The 20637-nt window shown below is 45.1% G+C and overlaps 1 protein-coding gene across 1 annotated transcript; it reads right to left on the minus strand.

Moving 5' to 3' along the window:
• Positions 1-14082: 14082 nt before the first annotated feature.
• Positions 14083-15021, minus strand: LOC133896292 (protein VACUOLELESS GAMETOPHYTES-like). The gene has a single exon (XM_062336867.1). It carries the CDS (start codon positions 14942-14944, stop codon positions 14210-14212), a length of 735 nt encoding a protein of 244 aa, XP_062192851.1. The 5' UTR covers positions 14945-15021; the 3' UTR covers positions 14083-14209.
• Between the last annotated feature and the right edge of the window lie 5616 nt (positions 15022-20637).

Raw genomic sequence — 20637 nt, forward strand, 5'->3', positions numbered from 1 at the left:
CGACATGATTGATCAATTTCTTACAAGTATGAAATGAACAGCTGAACTAGGGCCTTTTCCAATACAAGAATTTCAAAGTAGAATTGCATGAACTCCACATGAATGAGGAAAATTTCCCATGTTCCAAATGGGGCCTAAATTGGCCGTAGAAGATTAATCAATTTACTGTAATTTGCTCTGCCAAGTTGAATGAACTGAGGAGCTAGCTAAACTGAAACCAGAGAAAGAAAGGCTAACCCTCCCTGTCGAACAACATGCTTCGGGAACTTATCTACGGAGACCATGAACAGTAAGAATAGCTCACGGAATTCTAAAAGCAGATGCATGAGTTCAAGCTAGAGTTATATACAGATATAATGAGCACCAATATTAATTGACACAACTAACCAGAAGTTGGCTAGATTGAGATTGAAGTTGGCTAGTTTCTTTAGTTCATTTAACGCTTGCTTTGCCTAGTGAAGGAGTAATTGTGCATATGGTGACAACTTTTATCGCGGTTATCTTATGGGAATCTATATGAGCCAACTAATATTCTGCGTAGATTGTCCAGCTCTTTGCATTTGTGCCATTGCCTCTGTTATAGCATATGTATGAATGTGAGCTATTTCTTTTACACTCCTAGGCTCTATGGTCAAATTTAGCAAGATAAAATGCCTTTTGTTCTGCCTCATGAAGCTCTTTTAGGATTGCATTCTTATGCATTGTATTTTTTGCTCTCTTGTGTCTTGATGAGTTCATTGTTAAATTGGGGAGAAGCTTCTAGGGGAGTAATGCACAAATGGGGAGAAAATGTCAACATGAGTTGAAAAATGAGAAAATCCCTAAAATTCAGCAAAAATGACCCTGATAGAGAGTAGCTTTTCCATTGCATGAGATGAATAAATAAGCATAATGCGAGAGGGAGCATTTCATTACATATCTGCATTTCTTTTTCATTCTCTTGATTCTCTTTGGTTATCTTGTGAGTTTTTGTGATGAAACGGTCAGTATGAACAAATTTTCCTAGCTTATGGACCGTGAACATTTCTTTGCCATCTCTTAGGCTATTCTGATCCTTCTTATGCTAGGTGACCATTTTCTACCTGTCTTTCATTTTGGGTCACTTAGATATTTTTATTTGGTCTTGCATTTCAAATCAATTCTTTTGTGTTTTCAGTGTTGTCAATGTACTCATCAGGGTGTGTGTGTTTGAGAAGCCATGTTGAGATGTGACATGGCTTAGCATTTGTGATGAGTAATTGATATTGTGTTGTTTAGAGTTTGAGTTGAAATGCGCGTGGGTTTTGGGGATTGTATGAACATATCTATTTATTGCAATACATATTTTTGTATGAAATGGCATATGACGCATGTAGGTACATGTAGGTGCACGTAATGGAGATGATTATGTGACTAACCAGAGTTGATGAAATGTAGTGGATGTTATATCGTGGAATTAAAGAAATATGTTATCTTATCTTATGATGTGTTGGTCAATGAAGTTAACATGGCGGTCAACAGCGAGGAGGATCAGGACTAACTATGGATACTTAGGTTCGGACGATCGGGATGCTGGGTAAAGTCATGAGTGATCCACACCATATACTTGGAGAGGTCAAGAAGCACTGGATAGTTGATCAAGATGGTGGTTTGACCAAGTCAAATATGATCAGGATCGGTGCAAGTGATGAGGTTGTCCATGGGAGTGGAAGCAAGCAGGAAGTCATACTTTGAGAAGCATGTAGGGTTGTTTTATATCAAAACTACTGGGGATGAATAGTGGTGCATGTGGCACCATCATGAAGTTTGTGTCAAGGTGAAGCTTTGTTGTGAAGGTCCCAACGGTGTTCGGGCGAAGGAAAGAGTTGGATGAAAGTACCCTTATGGAAGGGTATGTGTGTATGTTAATGTAGAGGCATTTTGGAGATATCAAAATGAAGGTGAGGTGGCCGGTTGTTCTTCCCTTTTGAGGCCTCCATTTGTGTTGCGGAGTTAGGATTTGAGATAGGTGAGGAAGAAGAGAAAGAGAGGAGATGGCTCTTGGTGCTTGAGCTTGTTTACATCCTAGGATTGGAGCGTGTCAAGGGGTGGTTGTAATCAACATCTATCCAAGTGCGATACATAGTCAAATTTGTCCATCCAATTGCCTCCATGTATTGCTTGTTCATCTTTGTATGTATGAGTTGATCTCTTGCCTTTTTGCCTCCCTCTTCTTATGGTTCACCGATACCTTAAGAATTTTATGATGTACGAGGTGGTATATCTTCTCTATGCTCAGATCCATCCATCCATCCTCACAAGTTTGGATCTTATTGAAAGATTTCCTAGGTTTGCTCAGTTTTGCCTCTTTTGGTGATTTTATTTTCCCCCTTTTGTGCTACGATTTTGGATGGATTCTTGTGAGTCTCCAAGGTTCTAGGACATGTGAGAACACCACTTAATGATTTTGGATCAGTCCATCACACAAGCACCATAAATTTGGAGTTCTTGCACTTGTTCATCCCTCACCTTGATTTCTCCAAAAATCATGAATTTTGTGATGATTTCTTGTGGGATGGATCTTTTTGCTGGTGATTCTCCATGCCTAGATGTACATCTAGTTTAAATTTCATTGGATTCGAAGGTCGTTTGATTGGATTTCACTTTTTGAATCTCGTTAGCCCAAGATGGTTTTGTTCTATTGTCTGCGAGAAGTCTATGTGGTCAGACCGCCAAGTTAGGATGAGAGGGTTTTGTCTACTAGAAGTCCTAGTGGTGAGACCATCAGATTTTTGCAGTCAAATCGCTAGAGCACAGTGTTTCCGATTGGATTGTTTCTCTTGTGTTCTTGCTTCCGCTTTGCATCAAGACTTTCCTAGTTTAGTTGCAAGGTTTAGTAGCTCCACTGTGATTATGTGAACGTGGCTTTGCTAGAAGAGAGGATGAAAAGTACGAAATAAAGGCCAACCAATTTTGGAAAATTTGAAAAAAAAAAAGGGCTCATATTCACCCCCGTACTACATTTGTTTCCGAATTGGATTGTTTCTCCTGTGTTTAGAGATGGCAACAGGTAAAATACCTGCGGGTAGATGATGTCTAGACCCGTACCCGTGAGTGCATTTCTAAACCCGTGCCCGCGTACCCGTGCCCGCCACCCACGAGCATCTCATACCCGCGGGTGCACCCATATACCCGCCTGCTAGGATAATTGGAGCGGGTTTGTGAGTAATTGGAGCAGGTTTATGGGTAATTAGAGCGGATTTATATACCTAGTGATGACTTAGGTCTACATGTAAGATGATTAGAGCGGGTTTATAAGCACGGATATGTATTTTTCTTGCCTATGATCTTTTGCCCATCAGGTTTATGATCAAACCCGTACTCGTACCTGTACCCGTGAGCAAATGTTGAAACCCAAACCCGTACCTGTCGGGTTTCTTATCCGCGGGCACGCGGGTAATCCTTACCCGTTGCCATCCCTACTTGTGTTCTTGCTTCCGCTTTGCATCAAGGCTTTCCTAGTTTAGTTCCTAGTTTCAGTAGCTCCACTGTGATTACCGGACCGTGGCTTGGCTAGAAGAGAGGGTGAAAAGTAGAAAATAAAGGCCAGCCAATTTCGAAAAGATTGAAAAAAAGGCTCCTATTCACCCTGTACCGACTTGCTCGGTCCTTCAAAGTTTCGTATTTCTTTAAAAAACAAAAGAATCGTCTATCGACCCCGGTACTTTCACAAATTTATTTACATGTTTCCTCAACACTGAAATAACACTAGCACTCGAATCATTTTGAGACGACTTGCACCTAAAATCACCAAATTAAACCGGCAGCATTTCAAATCTAGAATTCACTGAGGTTCCAGTGACCGGTGATAGCCGATCGACTGATTCTTTGTTACAGTCAAGATCTGGGAGCTAGCTAGCTGGCTGGTCGACTTATACAGCAGTAAAAATTAACCACACGTGATCTGAATCCCTCGGTTAAATTTAATTTGCACGAGGTCGACGATGTTCCATTGATCAAATCAGCTCACTTTCCCTCTCCCTCTCTCTGTCTGTCTCACATGGATGCTTGCATGTATGGACGAGATCAGTGTAAGGTCTTGTCGTACTACGTACGTTGGGCTCTGATGATCTGATCGACGATGCAGACCAGGCCTTTTTCTCTTTCTAGCTAGCTATTAGCTGCTGCCGCTTCCGACCAAAAGCTACATGTGTGTGTAGCTAGTGAGTCCAGGCCAGGCCAGAGGTGTAGAAGCAACAAGTGCATATACATGGAGCAAGCTGGCCAAGCTGAAAGCAAATATATATGCCTGCTGCTTTTTGTTGCTGGTTGCTGCTCTTGTAGCATGGATCGCATGTATATATAGGCCGAAGCATGCATGCATGCTGCGTGTAATAAGTATTGCGCCATGGAGTTGGCAGATCGATCGAGCTATATGCATGTCTCAGTCGGAGGGGGGCAAACATGCATGCACGTGGTTGGCCGATGGATGGATGGATTGATCGATCGATTGGGGTGATGAAAAAGTTGGAGCAGCAATCTCGTCTATATAGCTAGGCAGCTAGGGATTCGGCAAAGCAAAGGAACAACGCTATAGAAGTATAGCCAGTTAGGTAGGGGATCGTCTACGTGCATGCATTATGGGCGCTCCATCTTATAAGGATCCGTTTGGCATTGTGGCGGATGCAGTACAAACGTTGCATGTAATCTGCTAGCTGTGTGTGTCTCCATACATACGAGTATAATGTCGTCGCTAGCAAGCCGCTAGCCAGTTGACCTTGTCGATTGAAATAGTACTGTCAATAGCAAAGAGATTGCCTTTCTTGATGCTTTTGTAATACTTGTGGTACATATGATATCATAGTAGCGAACAGTAACGTATGCAGAATGAAAACTTAGGGGTTGCACTTGCACCCCAAACGACAAGGTCAACATGTACAGGATCAATAATAAATCTCATATATACGAATAACCTCTTCTCCACCCTGAAAATAGAAGTCGATGCTAGGAATACCCTAGGGTACGTCTGGCCGTTGACGACAGCCGATGCTCGATCGTGCCCCGGCTCAACCCCCCACCCACAAGAAAATCCAAACCATCACTCGTCTTCTAATCTTTTGCTTTGTCCTTGCACAGATATACCGCAACGCCAAACAGATCCCTATTTAACTATAGTGTCATATATGCTCGCAGCCGAACTAGCTGTCCCAAATACGCGGTAAACAGTACGTAGTACATGTACTTTTGATCCTCTATATGTATCTTAAGCGCAGTTATTGCATGGAGTATTGGACTGTTTTGTATGCATGGACGTACATGTACTCGCATTTGACAGGGATGCATGGTTTCGTACAGTACGTCCCAGTGATCACGCGCAGAGGTACGTAGCTAGCTAGATAGTGTACGTAGAAGGGTTCAATCAGGGTCGCTTATGCTTTCTCCGGCGATCATTATGGTGACAAAGATGCACTCCTCCGATCATAAACACTTGTCGCTTTGAATAAAATCTGATCAAACTTTAAAATTTTAATTATCAATAGTTTTTAAAATATTTAGTTTGAAAATATAAAAAATACATATGTAGATTTGTTTAAAAAAATACTTTCATAATATTATATTTTTATTAGATATTATAACTATATTTTAATAAAAATAATAATTAAAATTATATGTTGAAGATGTAAAAAAGCAAAAGCGATAAATATTTACGACTGAAGAGAGTATATAGATGAAGGGCGAGTATACTATTACTATTGACTACTGAATCGTCGGAGAAGAGGGATCGAGGAGCTGCAGAAGCTGCAGCAAAAAAAGTAGCCACTCAGCCACCCGTTCGATGCAACCAAGACCAATGTAAAGCGGTGCGCGTCTTGTCATTGATGATCAGTGGCAGAGTAAAACGGAGAGAGAGAGAGCGGTATGAGCCTATGACAGCTCAAATAGCCAGAGTATGTCACCTTTCTTCTCGAACAGTCGGTATCATAGTATATGGAGTGATATATACATCTCGTCGAATACGGGCACGGTCGATTGCGTCTTAATCAGTTGTAGCTGCATCGACGATACTCGTGTGCCAAATTCTCATCCGATGTACACTTTTGTCGATCGGTCTCGTGGAGAATTGATCTTCGGCGCAGTCTGATCCGAACTCGTGGGCCGCTCGATCCGCTTGTACAGCCCACATCGAGAAGGGCCTGAGAGTTTAGGCATAGGAACAAGTCCAATCCACCTCCTCAACTTGTCGCCCGGTCTCATCTTCACTCTAAAACTACAATACAGGAATCGTGCACCCCACAACTTTCGATACCGGACAAATTACCCCTCTAACATATTTTTAGGAGAAAATTGACTATTTGACATGGCAAAAGTGGGTTTCGATTATTTGCCACTCAAAACTTTGACTTTAACAATTTGTTACTAAAAAAATTATGTCCACATTGATTCTTTATCATTTTACCCAAATTAATTGGTTTTTATTTTCGTTTATCCATTCAAACCATGTCAAATGACTATTGTGCCCATTATCCAATTTCTCTCCACCACCGATCGGTCTCTGCCCGTCTCCCAAATCAGACCGAGACCGAATATTTAATTTTTTATCACTCTATCGGAGTGTCAATTCCCCGTTGGGATTGACAAATAGAGCCTCTGAGTCTATGAATTATGAACCAGATGGCAAATTTATCACTCTATCAAATAGTAGAGTTGCAAAAAATCAAGTGCCCTATCCGAGACCGCTGAAAAGCTCACGGACGATGGAGCTCGACGCCCTAAAAAACCGGAGCTACCTGGGATGGAGGTCGACGACACCCTCAGACAGACACCGTCATGCGCAAGATTCCACTGACACAGGTCCCGCCGGCTCCAACTTCCGGCGGCTCGGATCCGCAGGCGGGCGGCCAGAGAAGGAGGGGCCAGCGTCCTATGCGAGAGGAGGCTGGCTGCTGACGGTCTGATGAGGAAGAACTACGGTGGCAGAATACATCTGCTCGGATCCTGCCACATACTGAACCGATATCTGGAGAGTACCCACATGCTGAAATCAAAGCTTCAACACAGACACACATCAAGATATATATGCTAGGTATCTGCCCAGCACAAAATCAAAGATCCTTGTTCTCTACAAACTGCAAGGCATTCTCAACATATCCAGAACAGCAAACATGAGCTAACTAAAATAAGCTCAACCTCTTGTATCCTATTGCAGCTCTAGCTTGGAAATAATAAGCAACAACACTTGCAAATAATAAGCAACAACACTTGCAAGTAATAAGTATATCTTAAACCATCACAATGGGCAATCAAACACATATTGTTCAAAGCCACATAATTGAGTTTTCACATCTCAAACATCATAAATAAACCAAAAAAACTGAGTTTTCACATCTCAGACAACACAAATGGACCTCACCTTGGTACCTCTTAATGAAATTCTGCATAAGATGTCTAAAGCATTCCCTCTGTTCAACTCGAGAGAATACACTCTTAACACCATTCTCTAGCCCCTTGCAGGCATCTGTACAAATATCTAGAATAGGAGGATCTCCAATAGCCTTCTTCAGTTGATTGATAAACCATATCCAGTTATCCCTTGTATCTGAATCAATGAAGTCAAATGCAAGTGGAAACATCCAATTGTGCGCATCTAGAGCGGTGGCTGCAGCTAATTGCTCATTCCACTTTCCATTCAATGCAGTGAAATCTATGCTAATATATGGTCGACACCTATTAAAAATCCATCAATGCATGGCTTGAAAGAACAAAAGAATATGTAAAAGTACACCCTGCCATCCACAACCTTGGTATCTATCTCTACAATACTTCCATGTGATCTTAACTCTACCTCAGCCTTGAAATTATGAAGTTATTGGAAGCTTTCTTCCCAACTTGCATACAACTCATTAGCAGTCATTTCCTTCCACTTCCAAACTAATAGTGACATTATGGTCATCCTGCAATTGTGCCTAAAGCTCCTTGGCGCCCATGTTAGGCTTCATCCTAAGAATGGAGAGAGATTTGTTTACCACCCGAGCCTGAGAAGCCATACTAGTCTTAATTCTACTACTAGATGTACAAGTGTGTTCATCAACTATTTTGGTAACCTGCAATTTAAATAAAATATATGAATTAAAATATAAACATGAATTGAAATATACACATTAATTAAAATATAAAAAAAGGTTAGTACCCTTGTGGTTCTGTTATCTGGCATTATGCGACCCACAATTCTCCAAGGACAACCATCAGCTCTGCAAAATCCTCTAAATTTGGTCTTGTCAGATTTTTCAGTTCCCATGTCAAACTCGTTATTGATTGCATATTGTCTCAGAGCCATTCTGAAGTCATTCATTGTGGGATATCTAGCATGAAGATAGAACTGAGGGTTATCCCTATCATACACAATGTATTGCTCCTTTGGTATGGAATCATCTACTAGAATTGCTACCCCTTCGAACCCATCAGCACCTACAACAATGTTTGTTGTTGTTCCAGCCCTATTTGTTTCAGCATCATTACCAGCCCGCCTTTGCTTCTCCCTTTGCTCGTCCTCCTCCCTCAAGCCTAGCATGACATACATGACATCATCACTCATTGGAACTACCCTGCCTTCCTCATCATGGACTAGCTTAATCTCCAGATTAGACTAGTCAGTCATAGCTTGTGGTGGGCAAACTTCAACTGCTATTGCATTACTAGCTGGCTGCACTGAACTGCTAGCAACCTCTGTCACACTAGATTGGCTAATACAAATGTCTACAATTTCAACAAAAAAAACATACCCATTTAACAGCCCAATGGCCCTGGAACACTGCTCAAGATCAAAGATATGGTAAACCCTCTCTTGCTCCTTAGTGTTTGTCGGAGAGTGAACTCCTATCGCAGGGATCCCGAGAGACCCCTCTTTAGAGATTCGGCCGGGGGGATGATCCTGGGAAAGCTTGTTTGGGAAATAAGCAGGAACGGAAATAAATGCGATGGCTAGTGGGAGGCGATCACCCTAATGCAAGAAAGAGTGGGTACGCCGGGTGTTAGACAGGTTCGGGCCGCACGGAGGCGTAACACCCTACTCCTGTATGAGTGCTATATTTATCCTTGAAGGGGATTCTTCAAGGAGGTATCTGGTTCTAAGGGGAAAACTGTTTACAAAGAGCTTGAGGCTCTTATGTTCTAGCTTAACTTGAGCTGGTTCGAGTGTCCGTCGATCTATCTTTGGCCTGGTTCGTCGGAGATTGTTGGTTGTCTGGTGGTCGGGGGCTGTCGTTCTTCCTCTTTTTCACCACCCCTTCATGTTCTCCATCCTTTCCTTTTATAGGTGCGCCGACCTCAACATATTCTGAATGGGAAATGGGGGACGCGAATGCCAAAGTCCCACGGAGAAAGGCGCAATCATTTCATCTTGGTGAAGTGACAGGGGCGGTGGAGAAATGCGGCGCGCATTCGACCACCAGCAGCTGCGGAAGCCTCGGGGCGCCATGAAAGGGGCCCACCGGGCAGCCTCAGAGGTGCCCGGTGCGCCCACCCTGTCTTGTTCTTCTGCCAGGGCAGGGTGGCAGGCCGAGCGCTTCGATTCTGGCAACGTTATCCCGAGGCACCTGGATGAAACGGGACGGGACCCGTGCATTTAATGGACCCACGCCCCCCTGCCAGTGCATGGCAGGGTCTGACACTGGGGCGTGGGCAGCCGAGAATGTCAGGATGTCAGAATGTCAGACCGCGCGTGCCTATTAAATGCGGCATTGGGCCTTTGACTGGATGACACCCTGACGACGGGACCCTTCGGGTCTTTGAATGATCTTGCGCGAACCTTCGGGGAACCGAGTCCTCGGGGGCTGCCACGTGCAGCCCCGAGCACTCTCTCCCGAGCACTTCGGTGGGGTCTTCGGGGCACCGAGTCCTCGGGGGCTGCCACGTGCAGCCCCGAGCACTCTCTCCCGAGCACTTCGGTGGGGCCTTCGGGGCACCGAGTCCTCGGGGGCTGCCACGTGCAGCCCCGAGCACTCTCTCCCGAGCACTTCGGTGGGGCCTTCGGGGCACCGAGTCCTCGGGGGCTGCCACGTGCAGCCCCGAGCACTCTCTCCCGAGCACTTCGGTGGGGCCTTCGGGGCACCGAGTCCTCGGGGGCTGCCACGTGCAGCCCCGAGCACTCTCTCCCGAGCACTTCGGCGGGACCTTCGGGGCACCGAGTCCTCGGGGGCTGCTACGTGCAGCCCCGAGCACTCTCTCCCGAGCACTTCGGCGGGACCTTCGGGGCACCGAGTCCTCAGGGGCTGCTACGTGCAGCCCCGAGCACTCTCTCCCGAGTACTTCGTTCTTACTATTTGGACCCTGCAGATCATCGGGGAACTAGGGTGCTCGGGAACCAGAGGCGGCGGCCCCGAGCACCTTCTCCTGGGACTTAGCTTTTTCTTACCTCGCAGGGTGGTGACATGTGGTGGATGGCCGGCCTGGCCTCGGGACTTAGGGACCCCTGGTTCCGAATACACCGACAGTGTTCATGTCAGTACACCAAATATATGATTGCTGCATATGACCGCAGATAGTCCTCAACCGCAAGTCAGCAACAAACATGTCAAATGTGTACCCAAACAAGCCAACATCCCATTTCAGATCTTGGCGCCCCATTTCCAAAACACCATCATCAAATTTTGCAGTATATGGAGGGATTACGACAGCTACTTTAAAACCGCGTTCATGTTCGTTCCTACTCGACAAACAGAATGACCAAGAAGAAAAAAAATTGTTAGGGTTTAGTCCCAATGAGTTTCTACGCAGATCGCGGTTAAATGGAACTAGCAAATGCAAGTAATCGAAATTCTATACCCCTTGGAGACGTTGTCCATGGTCATAGTGGCCGCAACCAAACTCCTCAGCCACACCTCTCAACCATCCAAACTCCAGGGTTCCATAAACCGAACCGACTTCTCAAAAATTGAGGAAATTGGGAGACAAATACACTACAAATTAGTAGGGGATCAATCTGTACCTTCGGTGAAGACAGTCGTTGGAATCGCCCGCTTCCATGGTTGGCTCCCCTCCGACGAGCGCCAAATCGTGGGGAAACCCGCTCCTCAACGCTGCGGTGACCCCCAATTCCGGCTAGCTTGAAGCTCCAAGGCTTGCTCGTCGCTCCCTCGCGCCTCGTCCTTGTGCTCGAACTCGTTGGGGGTCGGTCTGGTCTTGGGCCCAGTCTCGGACGAGATGGGTCTCGGTCTAGTCTAAAGACGGGCAGAGATCGACGGGTGGTAGAGAGAAATTGAATAAGGGGCACAATAGCCATTTGACATGGTTCGAATGAATAAACGAAAATGAAAACCAATTAATTTATGTTAAATGGCAAAGAATCAATATGGACACAATTTTTATTAGTGGTAAATTATTGAAATCAGAGTTTTAGGTGGCAAATAATTGAAGGCCGCATTTTACTTGTCAAATAGTCAATTTTCTCTATTTTTATCCCGTTTTTATGCCATGACACCTGGTTTTACGCCTCTCTCTCTCTCTCTCCATGGCCGCCGCCGCTGTGAGGCCCTTCCTAGATCCGCCACCTGAGAGCCCTTCTTCTTCAAGTTCGGCAGGGGCACCAGTGCCGTTATGGAGCTGCAGGATGTGATGCAGCGGCAAATCTCCTTCTCTAACCGTATCCAGGGCCTTCAAATCGGTTGCCTATGCTCAGCATCCCCTCCTTTGGTTATATGGCGAGAACACCCACCAAAGCTTGCTCCTCTTTGCAGTAAAAAAAAAAAAAAAAAAAAATCGATATATGTCAAGCATGAGCTAGTGCTTGGGCTTTGTTGATTGGCTGATTTGGGGATCTTGTTGCTCTTCTTTCTAATTTCAATTTCTTGGTTGATGAGGGGAACGCCCAGGTTGGCTAGCAAGGGCTCTACCATTAGCTTGATTTGGAGAAGACCGCTTGCAGGCGCTCCATCGTGACCTCGATTTGCAGAAAAGGAAAAGCAGCGCTATGTTTTTTTTTTAAGGACGGCAAGGGAGATACTGAAATATATTATAGGAGAGGAAAAAAAAATAAAAGATAAGTAGTTCGACTCGTCCATAAAAAAAGCACGTCAATCAGAATTAAAATGACAGGAGCTCCGAATACTACTGGAAGGCTAAAACCTTCAAGAACAGAGGAAAAAAAACTAGACAATGCCTGCACCGCAAGCAAAAACCGTGTCTCCCTCCACAACCTACCGAGGACCTAAAAAAGAAACTAAATCAGCTTAGATAAAAGCCACGCCCGATTCCTTTGATCAATGTCCTCTTTTATTTTCCTTGCAATGTTGTGAGCTTTATTTGTACTTTCGCTCTGTCGTGCCACTGCCTCTGGATCTACTTGGCTTGTCACCTCACACCAACGTTGGCTTTCTGATCAACCGCCTTCACTCATCATCTACCCCCATCTTCTCCGCCATTGTAGCAGCCTCCGATCCGCACTCTCGTCGTTGCCGCCATCGTCAGGAACGAGGATGTGTGGTCGAGGCCTTCCTCGACGTGGCATGTGGCTCCGTCCATCGATGATTCCTCCGCGTAGGTGGAGGTAGAGCACCGAAGGAGGAAGAAATGAGCAAGAAGAGGGAGTGGTGTGGAATATGACATATATGACTCATTACCACATGGAAGCCAAGCCAGAAGGAAATTCTATAGGGCTTTTATAGAAAGGCTAAGTCAGAAGGAAATTCTATAGGTCTTTTATAAAAAGACTCTTACGGAACCGATCTATGTCGTCTTTTTTCTAATTCAACCGTTAACACATATAGAAAAGAGAAAGGGAGGACATGTGTCGTGCTTAAATTTTTTTCTAAATTTTTCAGTATTGCAATTCAGGAATGAAAATCAGACTAGATGACAAGCTAGGGGGATAATTAGACTGGTTCCTTACATATATTTAGGCCTCTACTTTGGAATGTGTCTGTGGCCCACATGCATGGTAAGGTGATCCGGCCGTTCGATGCCCGTCCCTCCAATGACTTCAATAATTCAATGGCGTGAAAGCGTGGAGTGAGAAAAAATAGAGAAGAGCGGAGGTGGAGCTGATGCCTGATCGATGACGATGACGTCGACGGAATTCACGCACGTACGCCTCCTTCGCACATGTACACATCGTCGTCCTCGCAAGTACTTATCAGTAAGTACATGATCTGGCATGACAAGATGATATGTGTGAACATGAGAGATATAAGTGTAAGATGATAAAAAATAAATATGTAAGTATTATTAGATAATATAGAGCAGAGTCGTGCTTGAATCACCGTGACACGATGAGGACCGTACTGAGGTTTTTTTAAATTGACTCGTGTCACATGTCAGTACGGTACATACAATAAATTGATTGTGCCGTATGAGCATAGTCCGATATAGCACGAGGGCACGACAGAACGGGACCGTGCCGGCACAAGTCCCAACACTTTGCCTGATTGACGACGATGACGCCAACGGAATTCACACACGTACGCCTCCTCCGCACACGTACGCATCGTCGTCCTCGCACGTACTTACCGGTAAGTACGTGCGGCGCGCTCCTAGCTACCAGCACACGTGCGTGCACTACCGCTATGTACGTTCTTCTCTGTGCGTGTGTTCACTATCTACCGCTATGCACACACCTATTGCTCGGTGAAAAATTCTAACACTTCCATTTCCATAGCACACAGTAGTAAAACAACCCTCGGTTTTGTTGAAGAGTGGCCAGACCAGCCCCAAACTTGAACCTAGCTAAGAGCAGTGTTAAGGCTATTGTTTGGCTGGAAAAAAAAATCCCAGGACCAGCAATATTTCCGATACAGCCGATTATCGATCGGAGGCTAATGGAAATTTTTAGGCCAGAATCCTTTTGAAAAGTTTTGAGATTTTGAAATTTTTTTGGCTGAAATTCGGCCAGTAAAAAATTAACCAAATTTATCGAAACCACATACTGGTATTGATACAATTATAAACCACCTCATACAGATATTGATACAATTATAATTCACCGTAGGTCACCGATAAACATCGGTTATTGGCGGATAGCAGGAAACCTGCCTAAAAGTCGTACTGGTATACAAGCAATAATGGACATTATGCAAAGTCTTGTACTATAAAACATTGGGTAATAATTAATACACCACTTGTCCATTGCATTTTTCCCCCAAAGGTCAAATGTTTCGCATGGTTATTAATTAGCCACATGAATTTAAGATAACACACCTTTCGTAATCTACACCCAGCCAATATTCCAATTGTTTTTGCAGCTCAGTTTGCTAGTTTTCGATCACTTTTGGTATCTCGTAATTTCCATGTCGCCGGGGTACGACTGAATTGTGAAACCAGGGCATCCCATACCTGACACGAACCCACAGAATAACGCCCCCGCCACACGCCCTAGATAGTGCACGGCTACAAGGACGACGTCGCGGCCGTCTTTGCCGAGCAGGCACGCGAGGCAGAGCTCCACGTCGTCGCACTTGGGGCACTGGTACGACCACGCCGCTGTCCGCCCGGTCGTGGTCTTCCGGCACTTGACGCAACTGCGTGGATGTTGCTGCCCGTTGCTGTTGTTCCCACCCGACGGCGGGCGCAGGACGAGGCGCCTGTGCGAGTGCAGCGGCGTGCTGATGTCCCGCGGGAGGTTGCAGCAGCGCGGGTGCGCGCGGAAGCCGCCGGCGACACACCCGCGGTCGGTGCAGCTGTACGCGAAGGCCGGCGCGTCGAGCCCCTGGGCACAGAGGCTGCACGGCCGCCGGTCGCTCCGGGAGGTGGGGGTGAGGCCGAGGGCGAGGCGGTGCTGCGGGTGCCCAAAGTGGCGCCTGATCGTCACCGGGCGTCGGTAGCACGCGTCGTGGAGGAGGAATGGGCACCCGGGCTCCGAGCAGCGGTAGGCTGCCGCGCCGAACACGAATTTGAGCTGGCACATCCCACACCGGGAATTTGTGAAGTCGTCGTGCACGCGCTTGAAGGGCGCGTGGTGGTCGGGGTGGGAGAAGTGGCCGGACATGGCGGCCCCCATGGCTGGCGATCGAGCAAAGCAACGACGACGAACAAAATTTAACCGATCGGTGGAATAGCGAAGCCTCAGCAAACTCAGACAGTCCAAAGATGTCTGTACTCATGTACACCATACGATGCGCATATATATACACTCACTGAATCACACTTACGAGTTGTTCGCTACCGGCCATGATGACTTGGTCTTTGTTCCCATGCATGCACCACGATCCATCTGCTATAGTCGACCCGTACGTTTACCGAGACCAGCTTAACCGAAGCAGAGAGGAGCTACAGGAGCCTCAAGCTGACCGATTCTCCCTCTACTGCACCCAACTTGGTGCAAAGAGCAATAAAACAATTTTGCTATTATTCAATCAGGATATTGGTGTTTGTGTAATCTAGATTTTTTTTATAATCAGGATCTTATATAATTTTATAATCGATTAGATCTTATCTATTAGTGTAATCATATATTTGTTAGGGCAATCAAAAACTTATTTTTGAGTTACCTTCTTAGTATAAATTTTACAGCTATCAAACTTTGTGTCTTATTTTGCGCTGTCGGCTCATGATATTAACCGACAGTGATAAAGTGTATATCTTTACCGTTTTAACCACTAGCCAGTAGTGATGTACTATTACCGGTTCGTGTTAAAACCGATAGCGATAGACACTATCATTGCTTGTTCCAATGAAATCATCATTTTTTTGCTTTTGATGGTTATGAACCATCAGTGATTGCTGGTACTAGCAAGATCGACAATAATAGTCGGTCGCCGTATGGGGTTTCTGTGGAAGTGGTACGAGGTGTAGCAGTAACATTTGCTATATGTGTTACTGCTATATGCTTTTGTGCTGAGTTGGATGGATATGTATTTTGGCCTTTTGGGCAATATGTACCGGCAGTGTATTATTAGCATGCCAGCTAGGTTGGATGGATTGAAGCGTGGCTGACTATTATATTAACCATTTAAATTGTCCTATGGAAAATAATTTATAGCAGTGACAATATATGTGATGGACTACAATAGCATAGAATATCTCCCAATGTCGACCTTATTAGGTACAGAAAAAACAGCAGTACAATTCAGAATTAATCATATCGCGGAAAGAACAGCATCGCTGCAGTTATTTCGAGGTACCAAAAGCGCGTACCATTGCTAAAGAGCAATGGACTAAGAAAAATGCAAAGGAAAATTTCAATGCGCACATAAACTAACTTCTAGATGAGAGCTCGAGCAAGCTTCAAGCACAGCAAATAATTATACCAATATATATAAACTCTTAACAATTTGCATATATAATTTAAAAAAATGAACGAAATAAAAATGCAGTTTGAGTACGTGCCTTGTGGTGGTGAGCTAGCTCGTCTCATATAAAAAAAACGTGAGAAGTAAATTGACGATGGGAGCTATTTTTCTCTTTTTGGAACAATTGGCATTTTTCTGCATGCCCAGTTGGCACAGTTGCTATACGGCAAGTTGACCAGGTCAAACACATCTATTTCAATGGTTGGTGCTCCATAATTATAGACATCTCCCTAGACTGACTAATTAATAACCGCTTGGTGCACAGAAATACTACCCAATTGATCATTTCCCCAACAACTTACTTTGGTTTATCTAGCACAGCCGATCAACTTTCAAGGGCCAAATTGTCCGAATTTTGTAATGGCATTCATTGATTTAGTAGTACGTATACTTCATACGGGTGTTTTTTGTTTTAAATAGAATAGAACGGTAGAACGAGAATGAAACTCAGTGTCGATATATATAGGCGAGTTCATGCCCGTTTGAAAGTCATCCTTTCCGAACGGGTAACTCCCTGAAGGGACACGAGCGCAACTACCCGTGGCAGTTGCATGCCAGCGGTTGATCATATTTGTGCGTAACACTCCCTTGATCAATCCCGTTATATGTATAGATCAAATTGAAGAATCCTCCAAAAATCCTATGAGAAAATATGAGAAAAAAATATAATTGTAAGATACCCTTGAAAACTCTTTAAAAGCCTAGTGAAAAAAATTAGGAGAAAATTATGTCCATATTGATTCTTTATCATTTTACCCAAATTAATTGGTTTTTATTTTCGTTTATCCATTCAGACCATATCAAATGACTATTGTGCCCCTTATCCAATTTCTCTCCACCACCGGTCGGTCTCTACCCGTCTTCCATATCAAACTGAGACGGAATATTTAACTTTTTACCACTCTACTGGAGTGATAACACCCTTAACATTATTCTATAGCCTCTTGCAGGCATCTGTACAAATATCTAGAATAGGACGATCTCCAATAGCCTTCTTTAGTTGATTCATAAACTATGTTCACTTATCCTCTGTCTCTGAATCAATGAAGCCAAATGCAAGTGAAAACATCCAATTGTGTCCATCTAGAGCGGTGGTCACAACTAATTGTCCATTCCACTTTCCATTCAATGCAGTGGAATCTATGCTAATGTATGGTCGACACCTATTCAAAAATCCATCAATGCATGGCTTGAAAGAACAAAAGAATCTGTAACAGTACACTCTGCCATCCACAACCTTGGTGTCTATCTCTACAACACTTCTGGGTGACCTTAACTCTACCTCAGCCTTGAAATTATGAAGTTGTTGGAAGCTTTCTTCCCAACCTGCATACAACTCATTGGCAGTCATTTCCTTCCCCTTCCAAACAGTGTCATAATCAATAGTGACATTGTGGTCATCCTGCAACTGTGTCTGAGGCTCCTTGGCACCCATGTTAGGCTTCGTCCTAAGAATCGAGAGAGCTTTGTTTGCCACCCGAGCCTGAGAAGACATACTAGTCTTAATCCTGTTGCTAGATGTACAAGTGTGTTCATCAACTATTTTCGTAACCTGCAATTTAAATAAAATATAAACATGAATTGAAATATACACATTAATTAAAATATAAAAAAAGGTTACTACCTTGTGGTTCTGTTATTTGGCATTATGTGACCCACAAGTCTCCAAGGACAACCATCAGCTCTACAAAATCCTCTAAATCTGGTCTTGTCAGATTTTTCAGTTCTCATGTCAAACTCGTTATTGATTGCATATTGTCTCAGGGCCATTCTGAAGTCATTCATTGTGGGACATCTAGCATCAAGATAGAACTGAGGGTTATCCCTATCATACACAATGTATTGCTCCTCTGGTATGGAATCATCTACTGGAATTGTTGCCCCTTCGAACCCATCATTACCTACAATAGTGTTTGTTGTTGTTCCAGCCCCATTTGTTTGAGCATCATTACCATCCTGCCTTTGCTTGTCCCTTTGCTCGTCCTCCTCCCTCAAGCCTAGCATAACATACATGGCATCATCACTCATTGGAACTACCCTGCCTTCCTCATCATGGATTGACTCAATCTCCAGATTAGACTGGTCAGCCATAGCTTGTGGTGGGCAAACTTTAATTGCTATTGCATTACTAGCTGGTTGCACTGATTGCTAGCAACCTCTGTCACACTAGATTGGCTAACACAAATGTCTACAATTTCAACAAAAAACATACCCATTTAATAGTCCAACGGTCCTGGAAACACTGCTCAAGATCAAAGATGTGGTAAACCCTCTCTTGCTCCTTAGTGTTCATGTCAGTACACCAAATATATGGTTGCTGCATACGACTGTAGATAGTCCTCAACCGCAAGTCAGCAACAAGCATGTCAAATGTGTACCCAGACAAGCCAACATCCCATTTAAGATCTTGACACCCCATTTCCAAAACACCTGTACGATGCCATTTGTCGTGTATTTGCACCCGAGTACATGCACATATACATAAGAAAAAAAAGAAAAAAAGAGAAAGGAAGGGGGCCTCGGCCGGCCCAGCCCGGCTCCCTCTCCTTATCCTCTCCCCTAGACGCTGCCTTAGGGCGTCGGGCCGCCTTTTCAATCCTCCCACTGGTTTGCTCTGCCGCCTCTCGCGCCTCGTGCGCGCCACCGCCTCCATGCGCGCCTGGCCAAGCCAGCTCACTCTCTCCTCCGCCCACTCTCCCCTTTCCCCTCTCTGCTCCCTGGGTCTCGCGCCCGAGCCACGCCACCCAAGCCACGCCGCCTTCCTCTCTCCCTATCCTCCTCGGTTTGGACTCATCTCTATACCTACCTCCCCCGACTCGATTTGGATGAAATCCATCCCAAATCCTTACAACCCTAGCCTTTATCTCCTACGGAGGGAGCCCTGGCCGCTCCTATAAAGGAGGAGGGAGGGGGTGCCCCGAGGGGGGATCGATGCTGCTCTGGCCGAAGCCTTGCCACATCGAGCTCTTGCGGCCACCACCACCGAGGAAAGAGAAATTTTTGGGAGGGAGAGAGCCGTGGAAGCCCCTGCCTCGCCACATAGCCACCGCCCCGTGAGCTCGCAGCCCAACTAAAGTTCGCCGCCGCTGATCCGTCGCCATCGTCGCCATGGTTTCAACCCGAGGTGAGGCCCAGATGTAGTCTCCTCCCCCCTTCTGTTCCATGTGGTTTCCGGCCATCGTGCCGTGCCGATTGGGATGCCTACTTTGGGCCGGTGCATTGTGTTCTGCCGCCTCTAATGCTATGTGCTATGGAAGCCGGCCGGCGCCGCACCATGCTCAGCTGACCCTTGGTTATGGCCAGGTCAGTGAGCCTCTAACAATGACGGCGTCGTGCCGTGGATCTCGTGCTGTGCTTCGGCCGGTCGCCGTGCTATTTCTCTGACTGCATGTGCCTTTGTGCCGCTTGTGCTTGCCATTGTGCCTCTCATGTGGGAGCCCGGCTATTTCTGCTGATCTGATCGCTTATACTGGCGTGCTGTGGGCGTCGAGATGAGTTTGTTCTTTTGGTCCATGCATACCCCGGTAGATGACTGCCGTCAGTTGGGAGGGTTGTGCCGCTGGCAAGGCGAATGTGCCGTCAGCAGGGAGAGTCGCGCCATCGACGGACGGAGCCAGCGTGCGTGTCTCCTTAAGCTCGTATGCAGGTGTGCGCATCTTCTAACCTGTCACCGATGATGGGAAAACTTGAGGCATTCTTTGTGTGCCCGGTTGTTCCTAAGATGGTTGATCTAGTGGTGCCCCTTCTGTCGTTGTCTTCTGATCTGTCATCAATGGTGAGGTGCTGGGGCTTGATCCTGCTTGACCATGCTGGCCATCTGATGATGTTTCTCTTTGATTATTTAGCGCTTAGCGACCTGATTATACTACCCCTTTGTTTGCCTGTGGCTATTTCCTATTGCCATATGACACGCACAATTTTGCTATTATTCAATCAGGATATTGGTGTTTGTGTAATCTAGATTTTTTTTATAATAAGGATCTTATATAATTTTATAATCGATCAGATCTTATCTATTAGTGTAATCATACATTTGTTAGGGCAATCAAAAACTTATTTTTTAGTTACCTTACTAGTATAAATTTTACAACTACCAAATTTTGTGTCTTATTTTGCGCTGTCGGCTCATGACATTAACCGGCAGTGATAAAGTGTATATCTCTACCGTTTTAGCCACTAGCCAGTAGTGATGTACTATTACCGGTTCGTGTTAAAACCGATAGCGATAGATGCTGTCACTGCTTGTTCCAATGGAATCATCACTTTTTGTTTTTGTTTTTGATGGTTATGAACCATCCGTGATCGCTGGTACTAGCAAGATCGATAATAATAGTCGGTCGCTGTATAGGGTTTCTGTGGAAGTGGTACGAGGTGTAGCAGTAACATTTGCTATATGTGTTAC

This window comes from Phragmites australis, chromosome 16, assembly GCF_958298935.1.
Source record: "Phragmites australis chromosome 16, lpPhrAust1.1, whole genome shotgun sequence".
Classification (NCBI taxonomy): domain Eukaryota; kingdom Viridiplantae; phylum Streptophyta; class Magnoliopsida; order Poales; family Poaceae; genus Phragmites; species Phragmites australis.